The sequence below is a fragment of the Salvelinus alpinus genome, chromosome 18 (assembly GCF_045679555.1).
Source record: "Salvelinus alpinus chromosome 18, SLU_Salpinus.1, whole genome shotgun sequence".
NCBI lineage: Eukaryota > Metazoa > Chordata > Actinopteri > Salmoniformes > Salmonidae > Salvelinus > Salvelinus alpinus.
Window position 1 is genome coordinate 36178095 of NC_092103.1, and position 26812 is coordinate 36204906.

Here is a 26812-nt window from a genome sequence, read left to right on the forward strand (position 1 = left end):
TATCTGAATGGAGGCCTGTGTCTGGTTGCATTTCCATTTCCAGCCTCATGTTGATTGTGTGTCTGTCGTAGGAAAACCAAGACTGGGGCGCGCTCATCAAGGATGCAGCTACACGAGACGTCATTATATCAACGAATGAGATGACCTTCAAGACCGACGCCAGGAAGATCTTCAAGCAGGAGCTGACCAGGAGCTTGTCTTACCCCCTCAGAGAAGCAGGCCCTCTCCCTGCTGCCCCCTGTCCCACCGCCGATCCCCCCATGCCTGCTCCCTTCCAGCTACGCCGCTCTTCTGAGCCAGCCCTGTTCGCCCAGGGCAGGGACTCCCCCCAGCAGCCCTGGTCGGCATCCCCTCCCCAGGACGCTGACAGGCCCAGAGACCCCCGTCTGGTAGTCCAGACCCCCCAGCATAGAGCAGACTGGAATCTGCGAGCTGAAGGAATCAGGGTCCCACAAGCCGAGATCAGAAGAGACCCACGAGCTGAGAGGGAACCACGAGGATGCAACAGCCCAGAGCAGCGTCACCCCACTGGGTACCAAAACCAGAGATGGGCTGTCAGGGAGAGGGACAGAGAGCAACACCGTTCACCAGTCTCCGAGCCATACCCAGGAGACGGAGTTAACAGACCACCGAGGGAACCCAGACAGAGAGACTATAATCGCTACAGTGCTACAGCCTCCTTCAACCACCACACACACACTCATCCCCGGAAACGAGACCCAGACCCCCGATGGATCCATCCCACCTACTCCAAGAGGGGGAAAGAGAGGACTGACCACTGACTCTGTTTTGGTTTGTTTTTTATTGGTGTGCTTTCTGATAAGTTCAGGGAAAGGGAACGACAGTTGAAGGACAAGAGATTACGCGGAGTAGTTTGGTGGTCAAACAGTCAGTCAAAAACATCACTTTTCACCATCTCAAGCAGTAATATGATACTGTTGTATCATTTACAAGTCAGTTAATTTTATTTCTGTAATAATAATAATAATAATGTAATCGTTTTTGTAATAAGCTGTTTAATGACTGTTATGGCTTGAGTATGTGGGTTAGCCACTGGCCTCTGTATTAAACTGCCCTTTGTTTGGACAGTGGGGGCGGGGCCTTTTGTGAAAGGACACTTGTACTATAACACTGGTACTTGTGTGTTTCCAGTTTATTACTGAGAGATGTAACCAGGGTAATGCACTGTGCCTGTGACTTTTATTCATTTTTCTTTTTTTGGTTCACAGTTTCATAATTTCCTAATCTCATTTCCTTACGTGCTCTGTATTTGTATAGAAATGTTCTGGACTTCATAAAAGCGCTAAGACTAATGTCTCTGGTGCTCAATGTTTGATACCTGGTTATTTATTAGTAGTATAGCCCACTTAACAGAATGGCTGTTACCTTAAAATAGAAAGTACACACTATTTCCATTTAAAGCATATATTAAGTGCAAAAGTATATCTTGTCAGCCATAGTTATTTGACTATAGGCAATTATTTTAGATTTATTTTGCTTTTAAAGTGTCGTCCTTGTTTAGCACCAGGATGCTGATTTAACTGAGGCAATTAAGGTTACATTTTGTGATTGGAATTGCCCTGGTTGTGTTACATTAAGCATCGTTATAGAATTTGTAACATGGACCCATACATAGTCTAAGTGAACGCTGTAGCTGGAGAATGTGGGACAGATGTTTTATTTCTATATAGGGAGTCTCTGGGCACTTTGTTCTGTACGGTATTGGATGCACTTTTATTTGTTGTTGTATCACACTGTGCATTAACACAAGCTCCTTTTTACACACACAAACTATCAACAAAACTTATTTTAGGTTACCTTTCTTGTCGACAGACAAGGTTATATGAATGTATTATTCACCGCTGTTGGACTTCAGGCCAGCTGCCTCCTCAAATGTTGCAACTAAAGTACAGACTTCCAGTGGCTCTCAGCAACTGCAGGGAAGTACACATGGCTTTGTTCCTTCTGCGTTTCACCTGTCACGATACCGTCCAGTGTTTAGAAGGTAATGGTTCAAATCATTTCTTCAAGTCATTTCAATGCAATATAGTTTTTGGGAGAAATATTGGCTTGTTTTTCCAAGACCTGTGCCCCAAAGGAACCACAGTGCCAGTTTAACCCAAATCAAGTTTGTATATCTTTTTTTAAGTTGGTAAATTTATCATTTATTTGAAATTGAACAATTGCTTACATATAATTTTAATCTGCAAAATAATTTATTTTATACGTTTCCAATTGGTGCTTGCCGATGTTCACCTGGGGCGTGTTCGGCAGGACTCATTGTTTTGGAACGTTCAGAAAGAAATATGCTATGTAGGACAAACATGCATCTCTGACATGTAGAATAAGGAATCGCGTCGGCTCTATTTGAGGAATTTCTATCTGCAACTTTCAAGAATGTTTTCGTACTGAATATGGCCGTGTATATTATTGTTCACCAAACTAATCAGCTGATTCCATCTCTAAAGTGTTAGGGAAACTAAATTGACCATGGTCAACATTGTATGATTTGTTTGTCTGAACCACTGCTAAAATAGTGGGCAAATAAAAAGGTGCATTTTGTTACAGGCATCTTTCACTTTACACAGGTAGACGGTACACTTCCGCTATTAGTTGGGCCTTGTGTGTTTCTGTCACACACAACTCTCACCATACCATAATCCTTTCAATAGTTCTGATTGGCTTAGGTACAACTTTCCTCTAAGGCCATAGTTTCCATTTTCTTTATGCTTGAGTTTAGGACTGTGTGGTAGGGGAATCTGGTCCTAGATCGGTGCGGTTCAGCCAGGACAACTCCCACGCTGGTCTCTGATCTGTGCCCCAACTCCCCTCTCCCAGAGGATCTCCCCCACACGTCTCAGTTCATCCCACTGCCCTTCATGTTAACCATACAGACTTCTGAAGCGGAGCCCAGAATAGAGACGCCAGACACACTAGACGAGAACAGGATTTTATTTTACCACCGCCTGAATGTCTTTTCTGTCTTATTATTGCATGCTGACACACACACACCCACTTTTTGTTGTTGTTGTTGCATTCCTTCCAGGTGTTAGTGGTGCTTTTGTCTAAATGTGCTCATCCTTTTACGGAGTGACAGTGCATTTCACCTGTACTTCTCTTGTTTACATCCAATGCCACTGACTCCACTAACACCTGGAACTACTTTCTCAATGAAGTGTTCTAGTAAGTATTCTAGTAAGTCTATTTCTATGTGGAGACCGTTATGTTTTGGCCTATTAGGAACTGTCATTTTGTTCTATCAGAACCTTAGGGGTAGTAACATGTTTGTTAGGACATTATGGTGACATTTTTGGTTTAATTTCAGTTCTTCCTAATTCCCAATGGAACTGAGCTGGATGTGTTGGTGTCAATCATCATGTCATCTATTTTTCTATTTGCATAAAACATGTCTGACCTGAATGAAATTACATCGGTGAGAGTGGAGTATGTTGACCCATTTATTTACATTCACCATCACTACGTCAAGGGAAATATAGTTTTTTCTAACAACGATATCTACATATACACTATATATACAGAAGTATGTGTACACCCCTTAGTGGATTCTGCTTTTTCAGCCACACCTGTTGCTGGATTTGTGTATAAAATCCAGCACACATCCATGCAATCTCCATGGACAAACACTGGCGGTGGAATGGCCTTACTGAAAAGCTCAGTGACTGTCAACCTGGCACCGTCACAGGATGCCACCTTTCCAACAAGTCAGTTCGTCAAATTTCTGCCCTGCTGGAGCTACCCCGGGCAACTGGAAGTGCTGTTATTGTAAAGTGTAAACGTTTAGTCTAGGAGCAACAACGGCTCAGCCTCGAAGTGGAAGCCACACAAGCTCACGGAATGTGACCGCCTAGTGCTGAAGCGTGTAAAAACTCTTCTGTTCTTGATTGCAACACTCATTACTGAGTTCCAAACTGCCTCTGGAAGCAATGTCAGCACAAGAACTGTTCGTCGGGAGCTTCATGAAATTGGTTTCCATGGCCGAGCAGCTGCAAACAAGCCTAAGATCACCATGCGCAATGCCAAGCGTTGGCTGGAGTGGTGTAAAGCTCACCGTCATTGGACTCTAGAGCAGTGGAAACGCGTTGGCTGGAGTGGTGTAAAGCTCACCGTCATTGGACTCTAGAGCAGTGGAAACGCGTTGGCTGGAGTGGTGTAAAGCTCACCGTCATTGGACTCTAGAGCAGTGGAAACGTTGGCTGGAGTGATGATCACGCTTCACCATTTGGCAGTGCAATGGACAAATCTGGGTTTGGCAGATGCCGGAGAACGCTACCTGCCCGACTGCATAGTACCAACTAAAGTTTGGAAGAGGAATAATGGTCTGGTGCTGTTTGTCATGGTTTGGGTTGGGCCCCTTAGTTCAAGTGAAGGGAAATGTTAATGCTACAGCACAATGACATTCTAACAATTCTGTGCATCTGACTTTATTGCAACAGTTTGGGGAAGAACCTTTCCTGTTTCAGCAATAAAATCACCCTGTGCACAAAGAGGGGTCCATACAGAAATGGTTTGTTGATCGGTGTGGAAGAACTTCACTGGCCTGCACGGAGCCCTTCAACCCCATCGTATACCGTTGGGATGAATTGGAATGTCGACTGCGAGCCAGGCCTAATTGCCCAACATCAGTGCCTGACCTCACTAATGCTCTTGTGGCTGAATGGAAGTTTGTGGAAATATTGAATCAAATATTTCTCAGATACTTGTAAATTCAAATAGTAATAAAGTCTAAGTAACAGAGCCGAGGAATTCCATGGAACAACTGACTTTTCTTGTTACAGACCTCAGGCTTTATAGGTTTCCACCTTCAAAAAACACCCAGTCACTCCCCTCCATGTAGATGATTAACTCCCCTTTTCCTTGAGCCACCATTATCTTCTTGTCTCAGTTCTTGCTTGTTCATGCCCACATCTGCTTCAGTTTAGATTATATTGGTGGCGGCGCCATAGTGTTAATCCAAAAAAGAATACATTTATTGCATATATACCTTCCCAGTATAAGTGCTTTTCTAATAATACTTGATTAGTACAACCATGGGTTCTTCTCCATTTTCTGCTTACGTTCTGTTTTTACATGTCTAGTGGTTATTGACCCAGTCTGTACACTCTTATGGATTCTGCTTACGTTCTATTTTTATATGTCCAATGGTTAACTCTTTGTTTATCCAGCTCTGTCCATTCACCTGAGCTCAGCCTTTATTCTGCTTACACATGTCTTATTCATTAACCCCATGTTTTCTGTCTCAATACGTATGGGAGGTCATTCTAGATACTGGTAAAACAAACATAGTCATGAATCTTTCACCTACAGTGCCTGCAGTAATGGTCCAACATTTAGTGGAAAGCCTTCCCAGAAGAGTGGAGGCTGTTATAGCAGCAAAGGGGGACCAACTCCATATTAATGTTCATGATTTTAGAATGAGATGTTCAACGACCAGGTATCCACATACTTTTGGTCATGTAGTGTATTTCAGGATGTTGTGTATCTCTGGAAATAATCAGAATTCATGTAAATATGAACGGTTTTGAAAACATCTGTCTAAACAGTGGTCTATTGGCACAACTTACCCCGGGTATGGGGCAGTAGCAGTGATCCGCCTTGGGGGAAGCGTGTGATGATGTCCTGTGACATTGGGGCATGGTGCTTGTAGGTCAAAGTTTAATTCATGGAATGCGGGTGTGCTATATCGTGTATCTTAAATGTATGGCTACATTTAGATATAGATCTCTGTTCAAAATCACTTACTTTTCCATTTCTTGACCAGTTGTCTGGGATAAGGATGTTGTTTCAGTGTGCCAGTTCTCTGCATTTTGAGGCGACTAAGCCCATGAAATCAGTCTGAAATGATTGACATGTTCATCAAGCTCAGACTCCATGTCATCAGATAAGACCTTGTGTGCCTCTGCTACTCTATCCTAGCCTCTCTTTCACACAGGTACATGTTCGTTTTCTTTTTTGTCATTCTGTCTATTTTGTCATCCCTTGCTGCTGCTCAAGGGGACATATTCTCTTATGTCACTAAATTGGCTGCTCTCTCAAGATCCTCAAGGGTGGCTAAACCCCTGCTTGTTTTACTTTTGTATACAGAGGGCCTGATGCACTGTAACATTAAGTTAATATGCATGACACATTGCAAAACTACTATGCATATTATGCATAAAACTCATTAGGGATGCACAATATATCGGGGAGCATTTCGGAATCGGACGATATTAATTTAACGCCGATGTGTAAAACCGATGTCAAAGCTGACGTGCATACCTATATAACGTAGGTAGACGATGTAATGATGCCACGAAAAATATGATAATCTTTGTTGTGAATGAAACGACTGAACAACGAAACAGCACAGCAAGTAAGTGAAATAAATAGGTTTAACTGGTAATGGGACATATGTAAATGCCAACAAAATAACTTTTTGGTCAGTGTGTGTGTGTTTCAACTATTTAACTGTGGTAGAATGCTTAATAGGACTCTACAATGTTACCTCTTTCTAGATATTTGGTCACATGATTCATTTTGTGTACGGTTTCCCAGAAATAAGGGGTGGCTCAACTTACCCCACCAATAAATTAGGTAATCTTTTTAGACTTTTCAGCAACCTAGACACTTCCACTCTGGAATAGACACCTGCCAGTTTTGGTTGGTAGTGACACGTTTGTTCTCTTGAAAGAATGTACAAGTAAAAGCAAATAACACACATTTACTGTAACGTTTACAGTGTAATAAAATGCTCCTCTGGAATAGTTCATTTATTATAACTTCAAACAAAAATAATCTCTACAAAAATTATTCAAATAATGTCATATTATATTGATACTTTGTCGATTTCTTTTTTCTCTCCTTTGACTGTTGATAAGTTTAAATTCTGTTTTACTCCTGAATACTGTGTGTAGATAAAATCTTGCTAAACTGGCGACTCATTCCTATAACAACCATAATAGTGACTAAAATCTTAATATTGATAACCCTCTGGATATTGTAATAATGATGTATAATCTCAGCGTCTGTCGGTGGGCACATAACATACAATAACGACTGAAGAAGGTGATGAAATAAAAAAATGGAAAAGGTGAAAACAAGTCTGTTATTTTGAGTCAAAGATGTGAAACCTGGTTTACAGTTTATTCTACATAGACCTCAGCAGCGAATCCCCTCTCAGCCCAGCCCTCCCCAGGTCTAGCCAAACACACTCCCTGTCTGTCTGGAGCAGTAAGTGCAGGGTCTCAAGAGAAGAGGGGCACATTAACTCAATGAATTAAGACAAAGGAAATGTACTTGTGTTACAGCAGCAATTCCTCCCTCCCTTTTCTTCATAGTGAACAGTAGTGATTTAAAGTGTTAAACGAACAGTCGTTTGCTCATTTAATAATAATTATGCTTTTTGGTATGAGATCGAGATTCCTCCAGCTCAAGATTAAAGGGAGAGAGACGGGGGGTTTGGTTGTCTGATTTTCCTCCAGCTTCCTCTGTTCTCTCTGAAGTCATTCTCTTGTTTTACTCTCACACGTTCCCCGAGTCAGTGAGGTGTGTGTGTGGGTGGGTGTGTATTTGCAGACCTTTCCCAACCTTCCCTCTCTAAGGATCCACACACACAACAGTTCCCCCTGTGTTTGAGGGGGCAGCAGGTGACTCAGTGTGCAGTTAAAGTGGCCAGAAGGTGGGGTAGCAGGACGCAGAGCAGTAGGGGGGCGAGGAAGTGGAGGTGTGCGGTGCATGCCATGTTGCAGGCCTTGTCCCCCTCGCAGCGTGACTGTTGGCACAGCACGCCCTTAAACTCTGGGGGACAGATACACTTCTGGTTCTGGGAGCACGTCCCGCCGTTCTGACATAGGAGCAGCTCCTCGTCACACACGTTGGCTGTTAGAGAGGGGGGAGGGAGAAAGAGAGAGAAGCAGAAAGAGGTGAATGAAGTGATCGAGAAAATGAGGATGGAGGTAGGTGTGGATGGAGGTAGAGGGAGAGAAGAAGAGGTTGAAAGTGAGAGAGTAGGTTGAGGAAGGTGATTGAAGGCGAATGAGAAAAAGGGATGCGGGAAAGAGAGGGAGATATAGTGGCAAAACAACAAGGTTCCATGAAAGATAAAAGGAGGATGGGGGAGTAAAGAGCAAAGAGAATAAAGAGAGGATTAAGATAGGAGAGAGCGATCGGGGGGAAGATGAGAAGAGGAGTATTGCCACAGAAAGAACAAGATGGGGAAGAGAGATGAAGGGAGCAATGGAAGTATATCGATAGAGAGAGAGGGGGAAGAAAGAAGAACATGTTAATTCTCCTTGCCTCGAGCTCAGCAACGAATACCACCTGCCTTCTCTTTTCTGCCATCTTTTCCCTGTTTTTTTGGAGCATCTGAATCAGAGTAATGTCTCTTTTTGTTCAGAAGACTCTTATACATTTCTTAGTTGTCTGTAAATCATAGGCTGAATGAAAAAGCTGTAAACGGGGTGGGGAATAACATGCTGGTAGTTTTTATACTGTACAAGATATTTGGCCTAAAAACGCAGTGTGTGTGTGTGTCACAGCATGTGTGCATGCATCATGTGTGCGTGTGTGCGGGTGTGTGACGTAAAAACCTGTGAAGATTTGTAAGGCATGATGACAAAAGCATGCTCAAAGCTTTTATGTTCTGGATCTCTCTGTGTGTATCATGCTTCCATTGCATGTTTATGCCACCGAAAACCTTTTTACTCTCTCACCTTAATCTAATATGGGATCCACTGTGCTCTACTGATTGACCCATTTGGCTAACTAACAAACTGCAGTAAGGAGGGATTCCAAAGCCAGCCTCAGAGAGAAAAGGAGGCTGGGGCTGTATGTGTTTGAGACTGGCCCTGACTCTATGGTATATGATAGGGGGAAGGAGGGTTAAGGTGTTAATGAAAGGAGCAGGGGATGCTAAAGGCTACTATGACTGTCGTGTGACATATTCCCCACACATACACCCCCCACACACACACACAACCCCCCCCCCTCCCCACATACATACACTATCCCCCCCCCCCCCCCCCACACACACACACACACACACACACACAGCCAAGTGCATATCTCCCCCTGTATACTCACAGTAACAGCCTTGTTTCCAGTAGTACCCAGGGAAACAGTCGTCACACTTGGGCCCCGTAGCGCCGTCTTTACACTGGCAGAAGCCTGTCCCATTACACCGGTCATGGACAGAACCCATCTGGTTACAGTTACACTCTGGGGAGAGGGGAATAGAGGGAGAGGAATGGAGAAAGAGATGGAGGCAGGCATGTTAAATATATTTAGTTGTAAGTTAATTTGGTGTATGTGTGCATGTGTAAGTCTCTCTCTCTCTTCTGTATTGTTTCAATGCCAGTCTCTGTGTGCCAGTAGCATGGCAGGTGAGCTAATGGGGCCCTCATTTGTGCTGACTCCAAGGCCTGGACCTTCCCCCACGTGACAGGGTTATCCTCCCGACTCCCCCTGTGCCACCCTTTTACCCTCCTTCAGCCCCCCTCCTACCGTCCTCCAGCCCCCCACCTCTCACCTGCAGATGGACTACATCAACACTACATTCAGCTCCACAGAGAATCCAGGAGGAATAATAGTCTGATCTACATTCAGCTCCACAGAGAATCCAGCAGGAATAATAGTCTGATCTACATTCAGCTCCACAGAGAATCCAGGAGGAATAATAGTCTGATCTACATTCAGCTCCACAGAGAATCCAGGAGGAATAATAGTCTGATCTACATTCAGCTCCACAGAGAATCCAGGAGGAATAATAGTCTGATCTACATTCAGCTCCACAGAGAATCCAGGAGGAATAATAGTCTGATCTCAGTGTTTTTACTGTCATTATCTGTTTAGCAGTTTTTTCTGGCAGTTTGTTTGGAGATGCTGATCTCGCTAAACTGTATTTCTGATCAATGACGTCTTGGTGGATCAACATTTCACACTGTTTGTGTAACACACACAATGCCTAACGATTACACACACACTGACACACACACACAGACACACACACTGACACACACACACAGACACAGACACACACACAGACACACTGACTGACCGATGCAGACACCCTCGTCGTCTAGTTCGGCGGACGCGTTTCTGAAGTAGCCCAGTCTGCAGTGCTGGCAGTTCTGTCCTCTGGTATTGTGCTTGCAGCTGACGCACGTCACAATGTTCAGGTAGTCTATGTAGCTGCAGCGGTTAGAGTGGCCATAGCACTCACAGTCTGGGAACAGAGAGGATAGTTAGTGGTCGTAGCACTCACAGTCTGGGAACAGAGAGGATAGTTAGTGGTCGTAGCACTCACAGTCTGGGAACAGAGAGGATAGTTAGTGGTCGTAGCACTCACAGTCTGGGAACAGAGAGGAGAGTTAGTGGTCGTAGCACTCACAGTCTGGGAACAGAGAGGAGAGTTAGTGGTCGTAGCACTCACAGTCTGGGAACAGAGAGGGTAGTTAGTGGTCGTAGCACTCACAGTCTGGGAACAGAGAGGATAGTTAGTGGTCGTAGCACTCACAGTCTGGGAACAGAGAGGATAGTTAGTGGTCGTAGCACTCACAGTCTGGGAACAGAGAGGATAGTTAGTGGTCGTAGCACACAGTCTGGGAACAGAGAGGGTAGTTAGTGGTCGTAGCACTCACAGTCTGGGAACAGAGAGGGTAGTTAGTGGTCGTAGCACTCACAGTCTGGGAACAGAGAGGATAGTTAGTGGTCGTAGCACTCACAGTCTGGGAACAGAGAGGGTAGTTAGTGGTCGTAGCACTCACAGTCTGGGAACAGAGAGGATAGTTAGTGGTCGTAGCACTCACAGTCTGGGAACAGAGAGGAGAGTTAGTGGTCGTAGCACTCACAGTCTGGGAACAGAGAGGATAGTTAGTGGTCGTAGCACTCACAGTCTGGGAACAGAGAGGATAGTTAGTGGTCGTAGCACTCACAGTCTGGGAACAGAGAGGGTAGTTAGTGGTCGTAGCACTCACAGTCTGGGAACAGAGAGGATAGTTAGTGGTCGTAGCACTCACAGTCTGGGAACAGAGAGGAGAGTTAGTGGTCGTAGCACTCACAGTCTGGGAACAGAGAGGATAGTTAGTGGTCGTAGCACTCACAGTCTGGGAACAGAGAGGAGAGTTAGTGGTCGTAGCACTCACAGTCTGGGAACAGAGAGGATAGTTAGTGGTCGTAGCACTCTCTACTTCCGGCGCCGAAAAGAGATGGCTGCCTCGCTTCGTGCTCCTTGGAAAATATGCAGTATTTTGTTTTTTTACGTGTTATTTCTTACATCGGTACCCCGGGTAATCTTAGGTTTCATTACATACAGTCGGGAGGAACTACTGAATATACGATTAACGTCAACTCATCATCGTTCCTACCAGGAATATGACTTTCCCGAAACGGATCCAGTGTCTTGCCTTCCACACAATACAATGGATCTGATCCCAGCCGGCGACCCTGTGCGACGCCGAAAAAGGGGAAAACGTGGCGGTCTCGTGGTCAGGCTTCGGAGACGGGCACATCGCGCTCCACTCCCTAGCATACTACTCGCCAATGTCCAGTCTCTTGACAATAAGGTTGATGAAATCCGAGCACGGGTAGCATTCCAGAGAGACATCAGGGATTGCAACGTGCTCTGCTTCACGGAAACATGGCTAACTCAAGGGACGCTAACGGAGTCGGTGCAGCCAGCTGGTTTCTCCATGCATCGCGCCGACAGAAACAAACATCTTTCCGGTAAGAAGAGGGGCGGGGGGGTATGCCTTATGATTAACGAGAAGTGGTGTGATCATCATAACAACACACAAGAACTCAAGTCGTTCTGTTCACCTGATCTAGAACTCCTCACAATCAAATGTCGACCGCATTATCTACCAAGGGAATTCTCGTCAATCATAATCACAGCCGTATACATTCCCCCCCAAGCAGACACATCGATGGCCCTGAACGAACTTTATCTGACTCTTTGTAAACTGGAAACCACACACCCTGAGGCTGCATTCATCGTAGCTGGGGATTTTAACAAGGCTAATCTAAAAACAAAACTCCCTAAATTCTATCAGCATATCGATTGTGCTACCAGGGCTGGAAAAACACTAGACCATTGTTACACTAATTTCCGCGACGCTTATAAGGCCCTCCCCCGCCCCCCTTTCGGAAAAGCTGACCACGACTCCATTTTGTTGATTCCAGCCTACAAACAAAAACTCAAACAACAAGCTCCCGCGCTCAGGTCTGTTCAACGCTGGTCCGACCAATCTGAATCCACGCTTCAAGACTGCTTCGATCACGCAGATTGGAATATGTTCCGCATCGCGTCCAACAACAATATTGACGAATATGCTGATTCGGTGAGCGAGTTCATTAGGAAGTGCATTGACGATGTCGTACCCACAGCAACGATAAAAACATTCCCAAACCAGAAACCGTGGATTGACGGCAGCATTCGCGTGAAACTGAAAGCGCGAACCACTGCTTTTAACCTGGGCAAGGTGACCGGAAGCATGACCGAATACAAACAGTGTAGCTATTCTCTCCGCAAGGCAATCAAACAGGCCAAGTCTCAGTACAGAGACAAAATCGAGTCGAAATTCAACAGCTCAGACACAAGAGGTATGTGGCAGGGTCTACAGTCAATCACGGATTACAAAAAGAAAACCAGCCCCGTCGAGGACCAGGATGTCTTGCTCCCAGACAGGCTAAACAACTTTTTTGCCCGCTTTGAGGACAATACAGTGCCACTGACACGGCCCCCTACCAAAACCTGCGGGCTCTCCTTCACTGCAGCCGAGGTGAGTAAAACATTTAAACGTGTTAACCCTCGCAAGGCTGCAGGCCCAGACGGCATTCCCAGCCGCGTCCTCAGAGCATGCGCAGACCAGCTGGCTGGTGTGTTTACGGACATATTCAATCAATCCTTATCCCAGTCTGCTGTTCCCACATGCTTCAAGAGGGCCACCATTGTTCCTGTTCCCAAGAAAGCTAAGGTAACTGAGCTAAACGACTACCGCCCCGTAGCACTCACTTCCGTCATCATGAAGTGCTTTGAGAGACTAGTCAAGGACCATATCACCTCCACCCTACCGGACACCCTAGACCCACTCCAATTTGCTTACCGACCCAATAGGTCCACAGACGACGCAATCGCAACCACACTGCACACTGCCCTAACCCATCTGGACAAGAGGAATACCCATGTGAGAATGCTGTTCATCGATTACAGCTCAGCATTTAACACCATAGTACCCTCCAAACTCGTCATCAAGCTCGAGACCCTGGGTCTCGACCCCGCCCTGTGCAACTGGGTCCTGGACTTCCTGACGGGCCGCCCCCAGGTGGTGAGGGTAGGTAACAACATCTCCACCCCGCTGATCCTCAACACTGGGGCCCCACAAGGGTGCGTTCTGAGCCCTCTCCTGTACTCCCTGTTCACCCACGACTGCGTGGCCATGCACGCCTCCAACTCAATCATCAAGTTTGCGGATGACACTACAGTGGTAGGCTTGATCACCAACAACGACGAGACGGCCTACAGGGAGGAGGTGAGGGCCCTCGGAGTGTGGTGTCAGGAAAATAACCTCATACTCAACGTCAACAAAACAAAGGAGATGATTGTGGACTTCAGGAAACAGCAGAGGGAGCACCCCCCTATCCACATCGACGGGTCAGTAGTGGAGAAGGTGGAAAGTTTTAAGTTCCTCGGTGTACACATCACGGACAAACTGAACTGGTCCACCCACACAGACAGCGTTGTGAAGAAGGCGCAGCAGCGCCTCTTCAACCTCAGGAGGCTGAAGAAATTCGGCTTGTCACCAAAAGCACTCACAAACTTCTACAGATGCACAATCGAGAGCATCCTGTCGGGCTGTATCACCGCCTGGTACGGCAACTGCTCCGCCCACAACCGTAAGGCTCTCCAGAGGGTAGTGAGGTCTGCAGAACGCATCACCAGGGGCAAACTACCTGCCCTCCAGGACACCTACACCACCCGATGTCACAGGAAGGCCATAAAGATCATCAAGGACAACAACCACCCAAGCCACTGCCTGTTCACCCCGCTATCATCCAGAAGGCGAGGTCAGTACAGGTGCATCAAAGCAGGGACCGAGAGACTGAAAAACAGCTTCTATCTCAAGGCCATCAGACTGTTAAACAGCCACCACTAACATTTAGCGGCCGCTGCCAACATACTGACTCAACTCCAGCCACTTTAAAAATGGGAATTGATGGAAATTATGTAAAAATGTACCACTAGCCACTTTAAGCAATGCCACTTAATATAATGTTTACATACCCTACATTACCCATCTCATATGTATATACTGTACTCTATATCATCTACTGCATCTTGCCATCTTTATGCAATACATGTACCACTAGCCACTTTAAACTATGCCACTTTATGTTTACATACCCTACAGTACTCATCTCATATGTATATACCGTACTCTATACCATCTACTGCATCTGCCATGCCGTTCTGTACCACCACTCATCCATATATCTTTATGTACATATTCTTTATCCCTTACACTTGTGTGTGTGTAAGGTAGTAGTGTGGAATTGTTAGGTTAGATTACTGTTGGTTATTACTGCATTGTCGGAACTAGAAGCACAAGCATTTCGCTACACTCGCATTAACATCTGCTAACCATGTGTATGTGACTAATAAAATTTGATTTGATTTGATTTGACTCACAGTCTGGGAACAGAGAGGGTAGTTAGTGGTCGTAGCACTCACAGTCTGGGAACAGAGAGGGTAGTTAGTGGTCGTAGCACTCACAGTCTGGGAACAGAGAGGGTAGTTAGTGGTCGTAGCACTCACAGTCTGGGAACAGAGAGGGTAGTTAGTGGTCGTAGCACTCACAGTCTGGGAACAGAGAGGATAGTTAGTGGTCGTAGCACTCACAGTCTGGGAACAGAGAGGGTAGTTAGTGGTCGTAGCACTCACAGTCTGGGAACAGAGAGGGTAGTTAGTGGTCGTAGCACTCACAGTCTGGGAACAGAGAGGATAGTTAGTGGTCGTAGCACTCACAGTCTGGGAACAGAGAGGATAGTTAGTGGTCGTAGCACTCACAGTCTGGGAACAGAGAGGATAGTTAGTGGTCGTAGCACTCACAGTCTGGGAACAGAGAGGAGAGTTAGTGGTCGTAGCACTCACAGTCTGGGAACAGAGAGGAGAGTTAGTGGTCGTAGCACTCACAGTCTGGGAACAGAGAGGATAGTTAGTGGTCGTAGCACTCACAGTCTGGGAACAGAGAGGATAGTTAGTGGTCGTAGCACTCACAGTCTGGGAACAGAGAGGATAGTTAGTGGTCGTAGCACTCACAGTCTGGGAACAGAGAGGAGAGTTAGTGGTCGTAGCACTCACAGTCTGGGAACAGAGAGGGTAGAGTCTGGGAACAGAGAGGATAGTTAGTGGTCGTAGCACTCACAGTCTGGGAACAGAGAGGAGAGTTAGTGGTCGTAGCACTCACAGTCTGGGAACAGAGAGGATAGTTAGTGGTCGTAGCACTCACAGTCTGGGAACAGAGAGGATAGTTAGTGGTCGTAGCACTCACAGTCTGGGAACAGAGAGGGTAGTTAGTGGTCGTAGCACTCACAGTCTGGGAACAGAGAGGATAGTTAGTGGTCGTAGCACTCACAGTCTGGGAACAGAGAGGAGAGCTGTGGTGATGGACAGTGTGGGAACAGAGAGGAGAGCTGTGGTGATGGACAGTCTGGGAACAGAGAGGAGAGCTGTGGTGATGGACAGTCTGGGAACAGAGAGGAGAGCTGTGGTGATGGACAGTCTGGGAACAGAGAGGAGAGCTGTGGTGATGGACAGTGGGACAGTCTGGGAACAGAGAGGAGAGCTGTGGTGATGGACAGTCTGGGAACAGAGAGGAGAGCTGTGGTGATGGACAGTCTGGGAACAGAGAGGAGAGCTGTGGTGATGGACAGTCTGGGAACAGAGAGGAGAGCTGTGGTGATGAACAGTCTGGGAACAGAGAGGAGAGTTGTGGTGATGGACAGTCTGGGAACAGAGAGGAGAGCTGTGGTGATGGACAGTCTGGGAACAGAGAGGAGAGTTGTGGTGATGGACAGTGGGACAGTCTGGGAACAGAGAGGAGAGCTGTGGTGATGGACAGTCTGGGAACAGAGAGGAGAGTTGGGGTGATGAACAGTGGGACAGTCTGGGAACAGAGAGGAGAGCTGTGGTGATGGACAGTCTGGGAACAGAGAGGAGAGCTGTGGTGATGAACAGTGGGACAGTCTGGGAACAGAGAGGAGAGCTGTGGTGATGGACAGTCTGGGAACAGAGAGGAGAGCTGTGGTGATGGACAGTGGGACAGTCTGGGAACAGAGAGGAGAGTTGGGGTGATGGACAGTCTGGGAACAGAGAGGAGAGCTGTGGTGATGGACAGTGGGACAGTCTGGGAACAGAGAGGAGAGTTGGGGTGATGGACAGTCTGGGAACAGAGAGGAGAGCTGTGGTGATGGACAGTGGGACAGTCTGGGAACAGAGAGGAGAGTTGGGGTGATGGACAGTCTGGGAACAGAGAGGAGAGCTGTGGTGATGGACAGTGGGACATGGGACAGGTGTAGGTTCAGTACATGGCCAGACAGCAGGCCACAGAGACTGGGGGAATGACGTTTCTAGTGTTTTCTTTATTGCATGTGTTATAGCGTATTGGTTTGTATGCTGACTTCACAAAATGAATGTCCATATAAATGGACAGTACATTGTATGGTATTGTATTACATAATGAGCCATAGAGATGGTTGTAGCAAGGTTGTGGTATGGTGGAGACATGGCATAGGAGGGAAATGTAAGAGAGGGTTTTAGCAAGGTTGTGGTATGGTGGAGACATGGCATAGGAGGGAAATGTTAGAGATGGTTGAAGCAAGGTTGTGGTATGGTGGAGACATGGCATAGGAGGGAAATGTTAGAGATGGTTGAAGCAAGGTTGTGGTATGGTGGAGAAATGGCATACAGTAGGTGGGAAATGTTAGAGATGGTTGGGACCAAAGAAGGCTAGAGAATGATCCCATTGAGAAACGGTCTCTGGACCACCAGAATTGGTTGAAATCACATCTAGTCGTCGTGGCCCTTATTGTAAGAAACAGTTACGGTAGCTTTAGGGTATGAATGATTTGGGAACGCTGCAAATATCGTGCCCTGCGTTTGTCCATCTGCGAGTCAATGAATCGATGAGGATGCCTTTTATCTTAGTGTCTGACTCACAATTTGTTAAAGACAGACTTCAGATAACTCCCCCCACCTCCCCAAGACAGGGGAACGCTGACTGGGCTTTATCAAGCTCTACTGACAGCACTCTATACTGGTGTGTGTGTTGTCCTGTGTGTTTGCCTGTTTGTGTGTGTTTTTTGTGCAAACATGCACACGTGTGTGTGTGTGTGTGTTGTGGTTAGGGATTTGTTTGTGTTTTAATGCAGGGAAGATTAGAGGCCTGGTGGAAGAAGATCCTCATTCCTGACACAACTTCTACCTCCCATTATACAGTACGTCTTCATCTATTCTCTATCGATCTGATGCTTATATAGTGTCTCTACGGCATCTCAAATGGCACCCTATTCCCTAATTAATGGACTACTTTCGACCAGGGCTCATAGGACTGTGGTCAAAAGTAGTGCACTATGTAGGGTATAGGGTGCCATTTGGAACAGAAGCTATACCTGCTTGTACATATGATACTGTCTGTTCTATACTCCTCAATCTGTGCAGTCCACTCAGTCCACAACTAAGTTGAATTTAATATGGTAAACCAGGAAGCTAAAAACCCATACGTCATAATCACCTGGTTTTATTCATGTATTTCCAGAGCAAATCTCAATGTAGCGCGCCCCCAACCAAAGTGTGTGTGTGTGAGTGAATCCTTCCTGTGATATTCTTGGCTGAGGTTTGTACATAATTAAGGTTTTATTAAGCTTCAGAAGTCGGCTGCGACGTGTGTGTTTGTGTGCGCTACGAGGCATCGCTGTCCTCTAAAGAGGAGTTTACCAAGCATGTTTATGCAAATACACATTTAAATGCACATTAAAAAGTCTAAGTTTAGCTGTTTAATCAGCCGTCAAATTATTATTTTATTATTGTTTGGTTGATGACGCCGCTGAAATATTTCTGGGCTGTTTTGAGAGGGGAGAACCGCCGGTGAGAAGAGAGTCACAAAATGCACACACACACACACACACAGACACGCACACACAGGCACACACAGGCACACACACATAAAATGCTTCTCTCAGCTATAAAAGAAAGGTTAGGGGAGAAACGTTACACGGTAATTATATATAACTGCCCAATTACTCCACAGACGGCAGAGATAGAGAGCACCGGGACATAGTTCCACAAATATATGCAAAGTCAAGATGGGACTTTATTTATGGAACGCTGTAAAAGAAAATAGTAACAAGGGAGATACTGTTATTTTGAATGTTTCGTAGGCCTATATTCGTGGACAGTTGTTAAATCTGGGGGACGAAATGATATCTGACACAAATCATTACGAGAAATGTTGGACAGGGAGCTAATTGACCTGTTTTAATGGTGAATAGTGATAGCAATGACAAGATAGTGACAGTAACTAGGACATCTTGATGCTTACCTTGTGAGCCAAACAATACCAACATGATGATGAGAAATGACATAGTCAGAGAAGGAAGAACTAAAACATGCAGAGAGATGGAATCTTTCCACAGTTTTTGACACCAATCTGGTCATTCAGACAGAGACCATTTCCAAAAACTGTCTACATACTGTTCTCTTCGATACTACTGACTCAATGCTATTCAACTGAGTCTAGTGACTCAATGCTACTCAACTAACTCAAAACCACTCTACTGACTCAATAACACTCTACTAACTCTTCACTAAATCAATGCTAGCTACTCCACTAGCACCACTGATGGTAAGCCTACAAAACAGGATTCCATGGCGCTCCAGTGTCCTGTAAGCATCCTCAGTCACTCCCCTGCTAGCTAATCTTGTTCAGTGTCTTACCTTTGAAATCATCGTATATGATCCCATACAACTGTCTGGCCTCAGGCTCTCCTCCTGAGATCAAGAGCTTGACAATCCCTTTAGGAGATGAACGAATCTTTGTTTTAGATGGGTTTCCTGGATCCAACCTGAGTCAATCTACACACAATACCCCATAATGACAAAGCGAAAACAGGTTTTTGCAAATTTGTTTAAAATAAAAAACATATGTAAATAAGGTATAAGTATTTAAGTATTCAGTCCCTTTGCTATGAGACTCGAAATTGAGCTCCGGTGCATCCTGTTTCCGTTGATCATCCTTGTGATGTTTCTACAACTTGATTGGAGTCCACCTGTGGTAAATTCAATTGATTGGACATGATTTGGAAACGATCACACCCGTCTATATAAGGTCCCACAGTTGACAGTGCATGTCAGAGAAACAACCAAGCCATGAGGTCGAAGGAATTGACCGTAGAACTCCGAGAGAGAATTATGTCGAGGCACAGATCTGGGAAAAAGTGACAAAACATTTCTGCAGCATTGAAGGTCCCCATGAACAGTGGCCTCCATCATTCCTAAATGGAACCACCAAGACTCTTCCTAGAGCTGGCCACCCGGCCAAACTGAGCAATCGGGGGAGAAGGGCCTTGGTCAGGGAGGTGACCAAGAACCCAATGGTCACTCTGACAAAGCTCCAGAGTTTCTCTGTGGAGATGGGAGAACCTTCCAGAAGGACAACCATCCACCAATCAGGCCTTTTATGGTAGAGTGGCCAGACAAAAGCCACTCTAAAAGGCACATGAATGTAAAAGTAAAAGGCACATGAATGTTCACCTTCCAACAGGATAGCGACCCTAAGCACACAGCCAAGATAACACAGGAGTGGCTTCGGGAAAAGTCTCTGAATGTCCTTGAGTGGCCCAGCCAGAGCCCGGACTTGAACTTGATCGAACATCTCTGGAGACCTGAAAACAGCTGTGCAGCGATGCTCCTTGAGAGGATCTGCAGAGAAGAATGGGAGAAACTCCCCAAATACAGGTGTGCCAAGCTTGTAGCATCATACCCAAGAAGACCCGAGGCTGTAATCACAGCCCAAGGTGCTTCAACAAAGTACTGAGTAAAAATCTGTTTTTGCTTTGTCATTTGGGGGTATTGTGTGTAGGTTGATGAGGGAAAAAAACAATTGAATCCATTATAGAATAAGGCTGTAACATAACAAAATGTGGAAAAAGTGAAGGCCTGAATCGTTTCCAAATGCATTGTATGGAGAGGTAGGTCCATAGAGATATACATCTAGAAAGGGTGATGTTATGGAGCAGAGCCCCAATGTCCTGCAATGGAACAGTTTGTCAGACATCTTGCTTGAGGGCAGTTCTAAACCAGCTAGTTGGTCATCATCACCTAGTTATACAGTATTAAGGATATGGCTTGGGAGAGGTGGAGTCTACCGGATCCTAGCCTACATGGTATGTACACTACACACTAGCCAATGTACAGTACTTGAGTTCTACCTTTCTTTTTTGCAAACTCTCTCTCCTCTTCACTCTCTTCCTCTTCCCACTTTTTATTCTTCTTCTCCTCTCTCCCAGGGGGCTCTAAGGTCTCCTGACCCCAGCTTTCCCATTCAGGGGTTTTGGGAACTTCCTCTGGACCACCACAGAGGAAGAGTGAGAGATCTTAAATATATTGCTCTACAGGTTGATTAGTGCTGTCTGACTGCTCCCAGTAGCTCCAACTTCGACAGGCTTTGACTGATCAACAGCTCTACACATTGACTGGTCATGTCTGAAGGAGGATCTAGTGTACTCCAACTTGTATTTGCTTTTGAACTATACACATCTATGCACTGGTCTATACCAACTCATACATTCACTAACACTACACACTAGCTCCATACATGTACAACTCATCTAGGGAAGATACATTCACTAACACTACACACTAGCTCCATACATGTACAACTCATCTAGGGAAGATACATTCACTAACACTACACACTGGCTCCATACATGTACAACTCATCTAGGGAAGATACATTCACTAACACTACACACTAGCTCCATACATGTACAACTCATCTAGGGAAGATACATTCACTAACACTACACACTGGCTCCATACATGTACAACTCATCTAGGGAAGATACATTCACTAACACTACACACTGGCTCCATACATGTACAACTCATCTAGGGAAGATACATTCACTAACACTACACACTAGCTCCATACATGTACAACTCATCTAGGGAAGATACATTCACTAACACTACACACTAGCTCCATACATGTACAACTCATCTAGGGAAGATACATTCACTAACACTACACACTGGCTCCATACATGTACAACTCATCTAGGGAAGATACATTCACTAACACTACACACTGGCTCCATACATGTACAACTCATCTAGGGAAGATACATTCACTAACACTACACACTGGCTCCATACATGTACAACTCATCTAGGGAAGATACATTCACTAACACTACACACTGGCTCCATACATGTACAACTCATCTAGGGAAGATACATTCACTAACACTACACACTGGCTCCATACATGTACAACTCATCTAGGGAAGATACATTCACTAACACTACACACTGGCTCCATACATGTACAACTCATCTAGGGAAGATACATTCACTAACACTACACACTGGCTCCATACATGTACAACTCATCTAGGGAAGATACATTCACTAACACTACACACTGGCTCCATACATGTACAACTCATCTAGGGAAGATACATTCACTAACACTACACACTAGCTCCATACATGTACAACTCATCTAGGGAAGATACATTCACTAACACTACACACTGGCTCCATACATGTACAACTCATCTAGGGAAGATACATTCACTAACACTACACACTAGCTCCATACATGTACAACTCATCTAGGGAAGATACATTCACTAACACTACACACTAGCTCCATACATGTACAACTCATCTAGGGAAGATACATTCACTAACACTACACACTGGCTCCATACATGTACAACTCATCTAGGGAAGATACATTCACTAACACTACACACTGGCTCCATACATGTACAACTCATCTAGGGAAGATACATTCACTAACACTACACACTGGCTCCATACATGTACAACTCATCTAGGGAAGATACATTCACTAACACTACACACTGGCTCCATACATGTACAACTCATCTAGGGAAGATACATTCACTAACACTACACACTGGCTCCATACATGTACAACTCATCTAGGGAAGATACATTCACTAACACTACACACTGGCTCCATACATGTACAACTCATCTAGGGAAGATACATTCACTAACACTACACACTAGCTCCATACATGTACAACTCATCTAGGGAAGATACATTCACTAACACTACACACTAGCTCCATACATGTACAACTCATCTAGGGAAGATACATTCACTAGCACTACACACTAGCTCCATACATGTACAACTCATCTAGGGAAGATACCTTCAGGGTTTCTTTCTGTGTCCTCCTCTTCCCCCTCCTCTTGCTCTCCTTCTTTCTCAGAGGGTTTTCCTGTTTCCTCTACTTCAGGAGTAGGAGAGACTGTGAGCACTAACAGGTCACATCATTTATTTGTTTGTTCATTAGTGTTTTTGTTTGTTCCTTCGTTCGTCCTCTTTTCATTCGTTCATCTATTCATCCATCCATTATACTATTGTACCTAATGAGTCCCGTCTAGATCATAGAAACACAATGAGTTAGAAAACTACTAACCAATGAAGTCCATTGAAAACCTACACAATGACAGATACCTTCTGCCTCAATCTCCTTCTCTTTCTCCACCACTGCTTCCTTTTCTCTCAATCCCTCAGAGGGCCACTCACTCTCTCCAGGGCCCTCTTCCTCAGATTGGGGGGGAACTGTGAATGTCAGAAAGGGTCCGAAAAACAGACACATCACAATTTGTTCACTTCGCCTCGCCCCCATATGAGCTAGAATCTACAGGTCACGCTAGAAAGAGAATATTGTTTTTCCCACTATCTCAAATGACTTCACACAGCTATAACCTTTATATCTCTCCTTCTCTGTTGTCTTCTCGTTCTTCTCCTCCATCCGCTCCACTTTCCTAGAGGGCTTCTCGCTTTTCCCAGAGTCCTCTGCTTCAGGTTTTAGGGCAGCTGTGTGTGAGTACCAGTGAGACATGAGCACTCTCAGAAAAAAACAAGTTTTACCATCAGGGTGGGACCAAGGAGGCATAGTTTCTTTGTACTGCACATCATATGGCTACTTCATCATAGTCACGGCTCAATTAACTAATGGCATGCTAATATGAACCATGACAATAACAGGCTCTTGACAGACCTCATCTATCATCGATTTTCTTTTCTTTATCTGAAAGTTAGTGAGTTCTGTGTATTACTCTGTCTGTTCACAACAACATGGTAACAAGTAGTCTTCTACACGTGAATGTTCCATTACACTCTAAATTCAATGCACAACGATAAGGCCTGTACCTTTTTCCTATATTTTTCTCCTTCTCCTCCACTCCCTCTTTCTCCTCCACTCCCTCTTTCTCCTCCACTCCCTCTTTCTCCTCCACTCCCTCTTCCTCCTCCACTCCATCTTTCTCCTCCATTCCCTCTTTCTCCTCCACTCCCTCTTTCTCCTCCACTCCCTCTTTCTCCTCCACTCCCCTCCACTCCCTCTTTCTCCTCCACTCCCCTCCACTCCTTCTTTCTCCTCCACTCCCCTCCCCTCCCTCTTTCTCCTCCACTCCCCTCCACTCCCTCTTTCTCCTCCACTCCCTCTTTCTCCTCCACTCCCTCTTTCTCCTCCACTCCCCTCCACTCCCTCTTTCTCCTCCACTCCCCTCCACTCCCTCTTTCTCCTCCACTCCCCTCCACTCCCTCTTTCTCCTCCACTCCCCTCCACTCCCTCTTTCTCCTCCACTCCCCTCCACTCCCTCTTTCTCCTCCACTCCCCTCCACTCCCTCTTTCTCCTCCACTCCCTCTTTCGCCTCCACTCCCTCTTTCTCTAGTTCTGTCATAGATGGAGTATTGCTCTTTGCATTGTCCTCTGCTTCAGCGGGTTTGGAGGTGACTGAACATTGAGCGATGTAGTCTTTTACAGTCCGATATGCATGTCTCTCTACACAACGCAAAGTACCACAGAACTACAGTACACACATACTAGAACTACTACACATACTACTGAGGCTACAATACACAAGTTATACCTTTTTCAGTCTCTTTCTCCTTCACCTCTCCTTCCTCCCCCTCATCTTCAAAGGGAATCTCAGTCTCTCCTGCATCTCCTGCCTCTTCACTATTAGCAGCTGAACAAAAAGCATTGCAACCTCCAAAAGGAGTATGTGCAAATGGATCATTATTGCAAACTGACAGAAAGTTTCAAAGAGCTCTCTAACAAGTACCTCTAAACTAGGAATTACTAATCAGCCAAGGGAAGTTGGGGAAAGAGTTGTACATGGGAAACGTTCTCCTTTAAATTATACATTTAAGATTACCAGGCTACATTTAAGATGGCCAGGCTATTGACCAATCAATGACAAGGTATTGATTCTGCAGCACTCCCCCTACTGGGTGTATGGGTTCCATAAAATCTATTCTGCATAATCCTTCCGTTTCTTTGCATGGATCCAGGTGTACCACAGACGTATTCTCTATCAACAGGGGTGTGGTGTGAGAGCCTATCATAGAGATGGTGGAGAGGCCATTTCCCATCTATACAATCGCTTTTTCTTTGACGGAGACATACAAGAGCCCTCTATTCCTCTCGAAGGAGCTTACCCTGTTAGCTAGTGTGTAGCTAACACAGTCCCTGTTAGCTAGTGTGTAGCTAACACAGTCCCTGTTAGCTAGTGTGTAGCTAACACAGTCCCTGTTAGCTAGTGTGTAGCTAACACAGTCCCTGTTAGCTAGTGTGTAGCTAACACAGTCCCTGTTAGCTAGTGTGTAGCTAACACAGTCCCTGTTAGCTAGTGTGTAGCTAACACAGTCCCTGTTAGCTAGTGTGTAGCTAACACAGTCCCTGCGGATTTCCCCCAAACCGGTGCCCCCTCCACGCCGACTGATCCCAGTACAGATTGTGCTGCTGAGCCCCAGAAGGAGGGAACTCTGGCAGCAGTACCCAACCCCCCCAGCCATCATGTTTCATCAACGTGACCCTCCCACCACCATTCATGTCTGACTCTCGTCCCCCTGACCCATTTTCAGAATAAGTAGATAGCTGACACCCCCTCCCACATGCATGCAAACGCGCACAAACACACGTGCACTCGCATACACAGGGAAGCGGCATTTGCCTGTACACACAATGCGCGCACACACCAACACATCCTCTGTATGGGGCACACACCAACACATCCTCTGTATGGGGTACACACCAACACATCCTCTGTATGGGGTACACACCAACACATCCTCTGTATGGGGTACACACCAACACATCCTCTGTATGGGGTACACACCAACACATACTCTGTATGGGGTACACACCAACACATCCTCTGTATGGGGTACACACCAACACATCCTCTGTATGGGGCACACACCAACACATCCTCTGTATGGGGCACACACCAACACATCCTCTGTATGGGGCACACACCAACACATCCTCTGTATGGGGCACACACCAACACATCCTCTGTATGGGGCACACACCAACACATCCTCTGTATGGGGCACACACCAACACATCCTCTGTATGGGGTACACACCAACACATCCTCTGTATGGGGTACACACCAACACATCCTCTGTATGGGGCACACACCAACACATCCTCTGTATGGGGCACACACCAACACATCCTCTGTATGGGGTACACACCAACACATCCTCTGTATGGGGCACACACCAACACATCCTCTGTATGGGGCACACACCAACACATCCTCTGTATGGGGTACACACCAACACATCCTCTGTATGGGGCACACACCAACACATCCTCTGTATGGGGCACACACCAACACATCCTCTGTATGGGGCACACACCAACACATCCTCTGTATGGGGCACACACCAACACATCCTCTGTATGGGGCACACACCAACACATCCTCTGTATGGGGTACACACCAACACATCCTCTGTATGGGGCACACACCAACACATCCTCTGTATGGGGCACACACCAACACATCCTCTGTATGGGGCACACACCAACACATACTCTGTATGGGGTGGGTGGGCTCTCAGGGACACTGCTGTTACACCAGGTGATCTAGCACAACAGAAAGCATAAATGCATTTAATGCGCTGCCTTGGGGGAAAGAGCTCAACTTCTACTGTCAGACACAAACACACACACAGACACGCACCGGGAACTGGGGTTAGATCTGCAAGAGTGTGTGTGGGTATTGCGACTGTGCACGTGGGAGTGTGTGTGTGCATGTGTGTGTGTTCAGGGGACAGCTTAGCAGAGCAGGACAGTGATGGAGCTTTCAAATCATCTGCTCTGGTCACTGGCAGCAGTTTGACACTGTTCACCCTCTAGAGCTCCCTGACTCCCAACACTAAAACAGCAGGCTGCCTCCCTACAGAATCATGTTCACAGTGCCTGTCAGCCTGCCATTCCAGCCACCAAAACACCTTGACATAAATCATACAAGTGTAATACAGCATATCAGGAAGTCGTGACATTTGATGACTTCCTGATATAGATGCTGTAGAGTTGGAGGTTACCCAAAGTCTATGCACAGTTCACCTAGTGTTTAACGTGAAGGAGAAAGTGAAATTATTCATTGTCGAATATTAAGCAAATTGTGAATGTAGACCCATGACATTGTCTGTTGAAAGCAAGTCTGATCAAGTCCAAGCCCTCTCTATGAGC

The 26812-nt window shown here is 45.8% G+C and overlaps 2 protein-coding genes across 6 annotated transcripts in view; one reads left to right on the plus strand and one right to left on the minus strand.

Moving 5' to 3' along the window:
• Window positions 1–3444, plus strand: part of setx (senataxin) — a 58223-nt gene extending 54779 nt beyond the window's left edge. For all 4 annotated transcript variants that reach the window (XM_071351784.1, XM_071351787.1, XM_071351786.1 and 1 more), the window contains one exon: window positions 72–3444. In XM_071351784.1, coding sequence (XP_071207885.1) covers window positions 72–782 — 711 coding nt within the window. In that variant the 3' untranslated portion in view covers window positions 783–3444. The remainder of the gene's footprint in view (window positions 1–71) is intronic.
• A 3305-nt stretch (window positions 3445–6749) lies between these two features.
• ntng2b (netrin g2b) overlaps window positions 6750–26812 on the minus strand; it is a 129833-nt gene continuing 109770 nt past the window's right edge. For both annotated transcript variants that reach the window (XM_071351789.1, XM_071351790.1), the window contains exons 7-9: window positions 10052–10219; window positions 9079–9213; window positions 6750–7875 (exon numbers count right to left, since the gene is read on the minus strand). In XM_071351789.1, coding sequence (XP_071207890.1) covers window positions 7649–7875; window positions 9079–9213; window positions 10052–10219 — 530 coding nt within the window. In that variant the 3' untranslated portion in view covers window positions 6750–7648. The remainder of the gene's footprint in view (window positions 7876–9078; window positions 9214–10051; window positions 10220–26812) is intronic.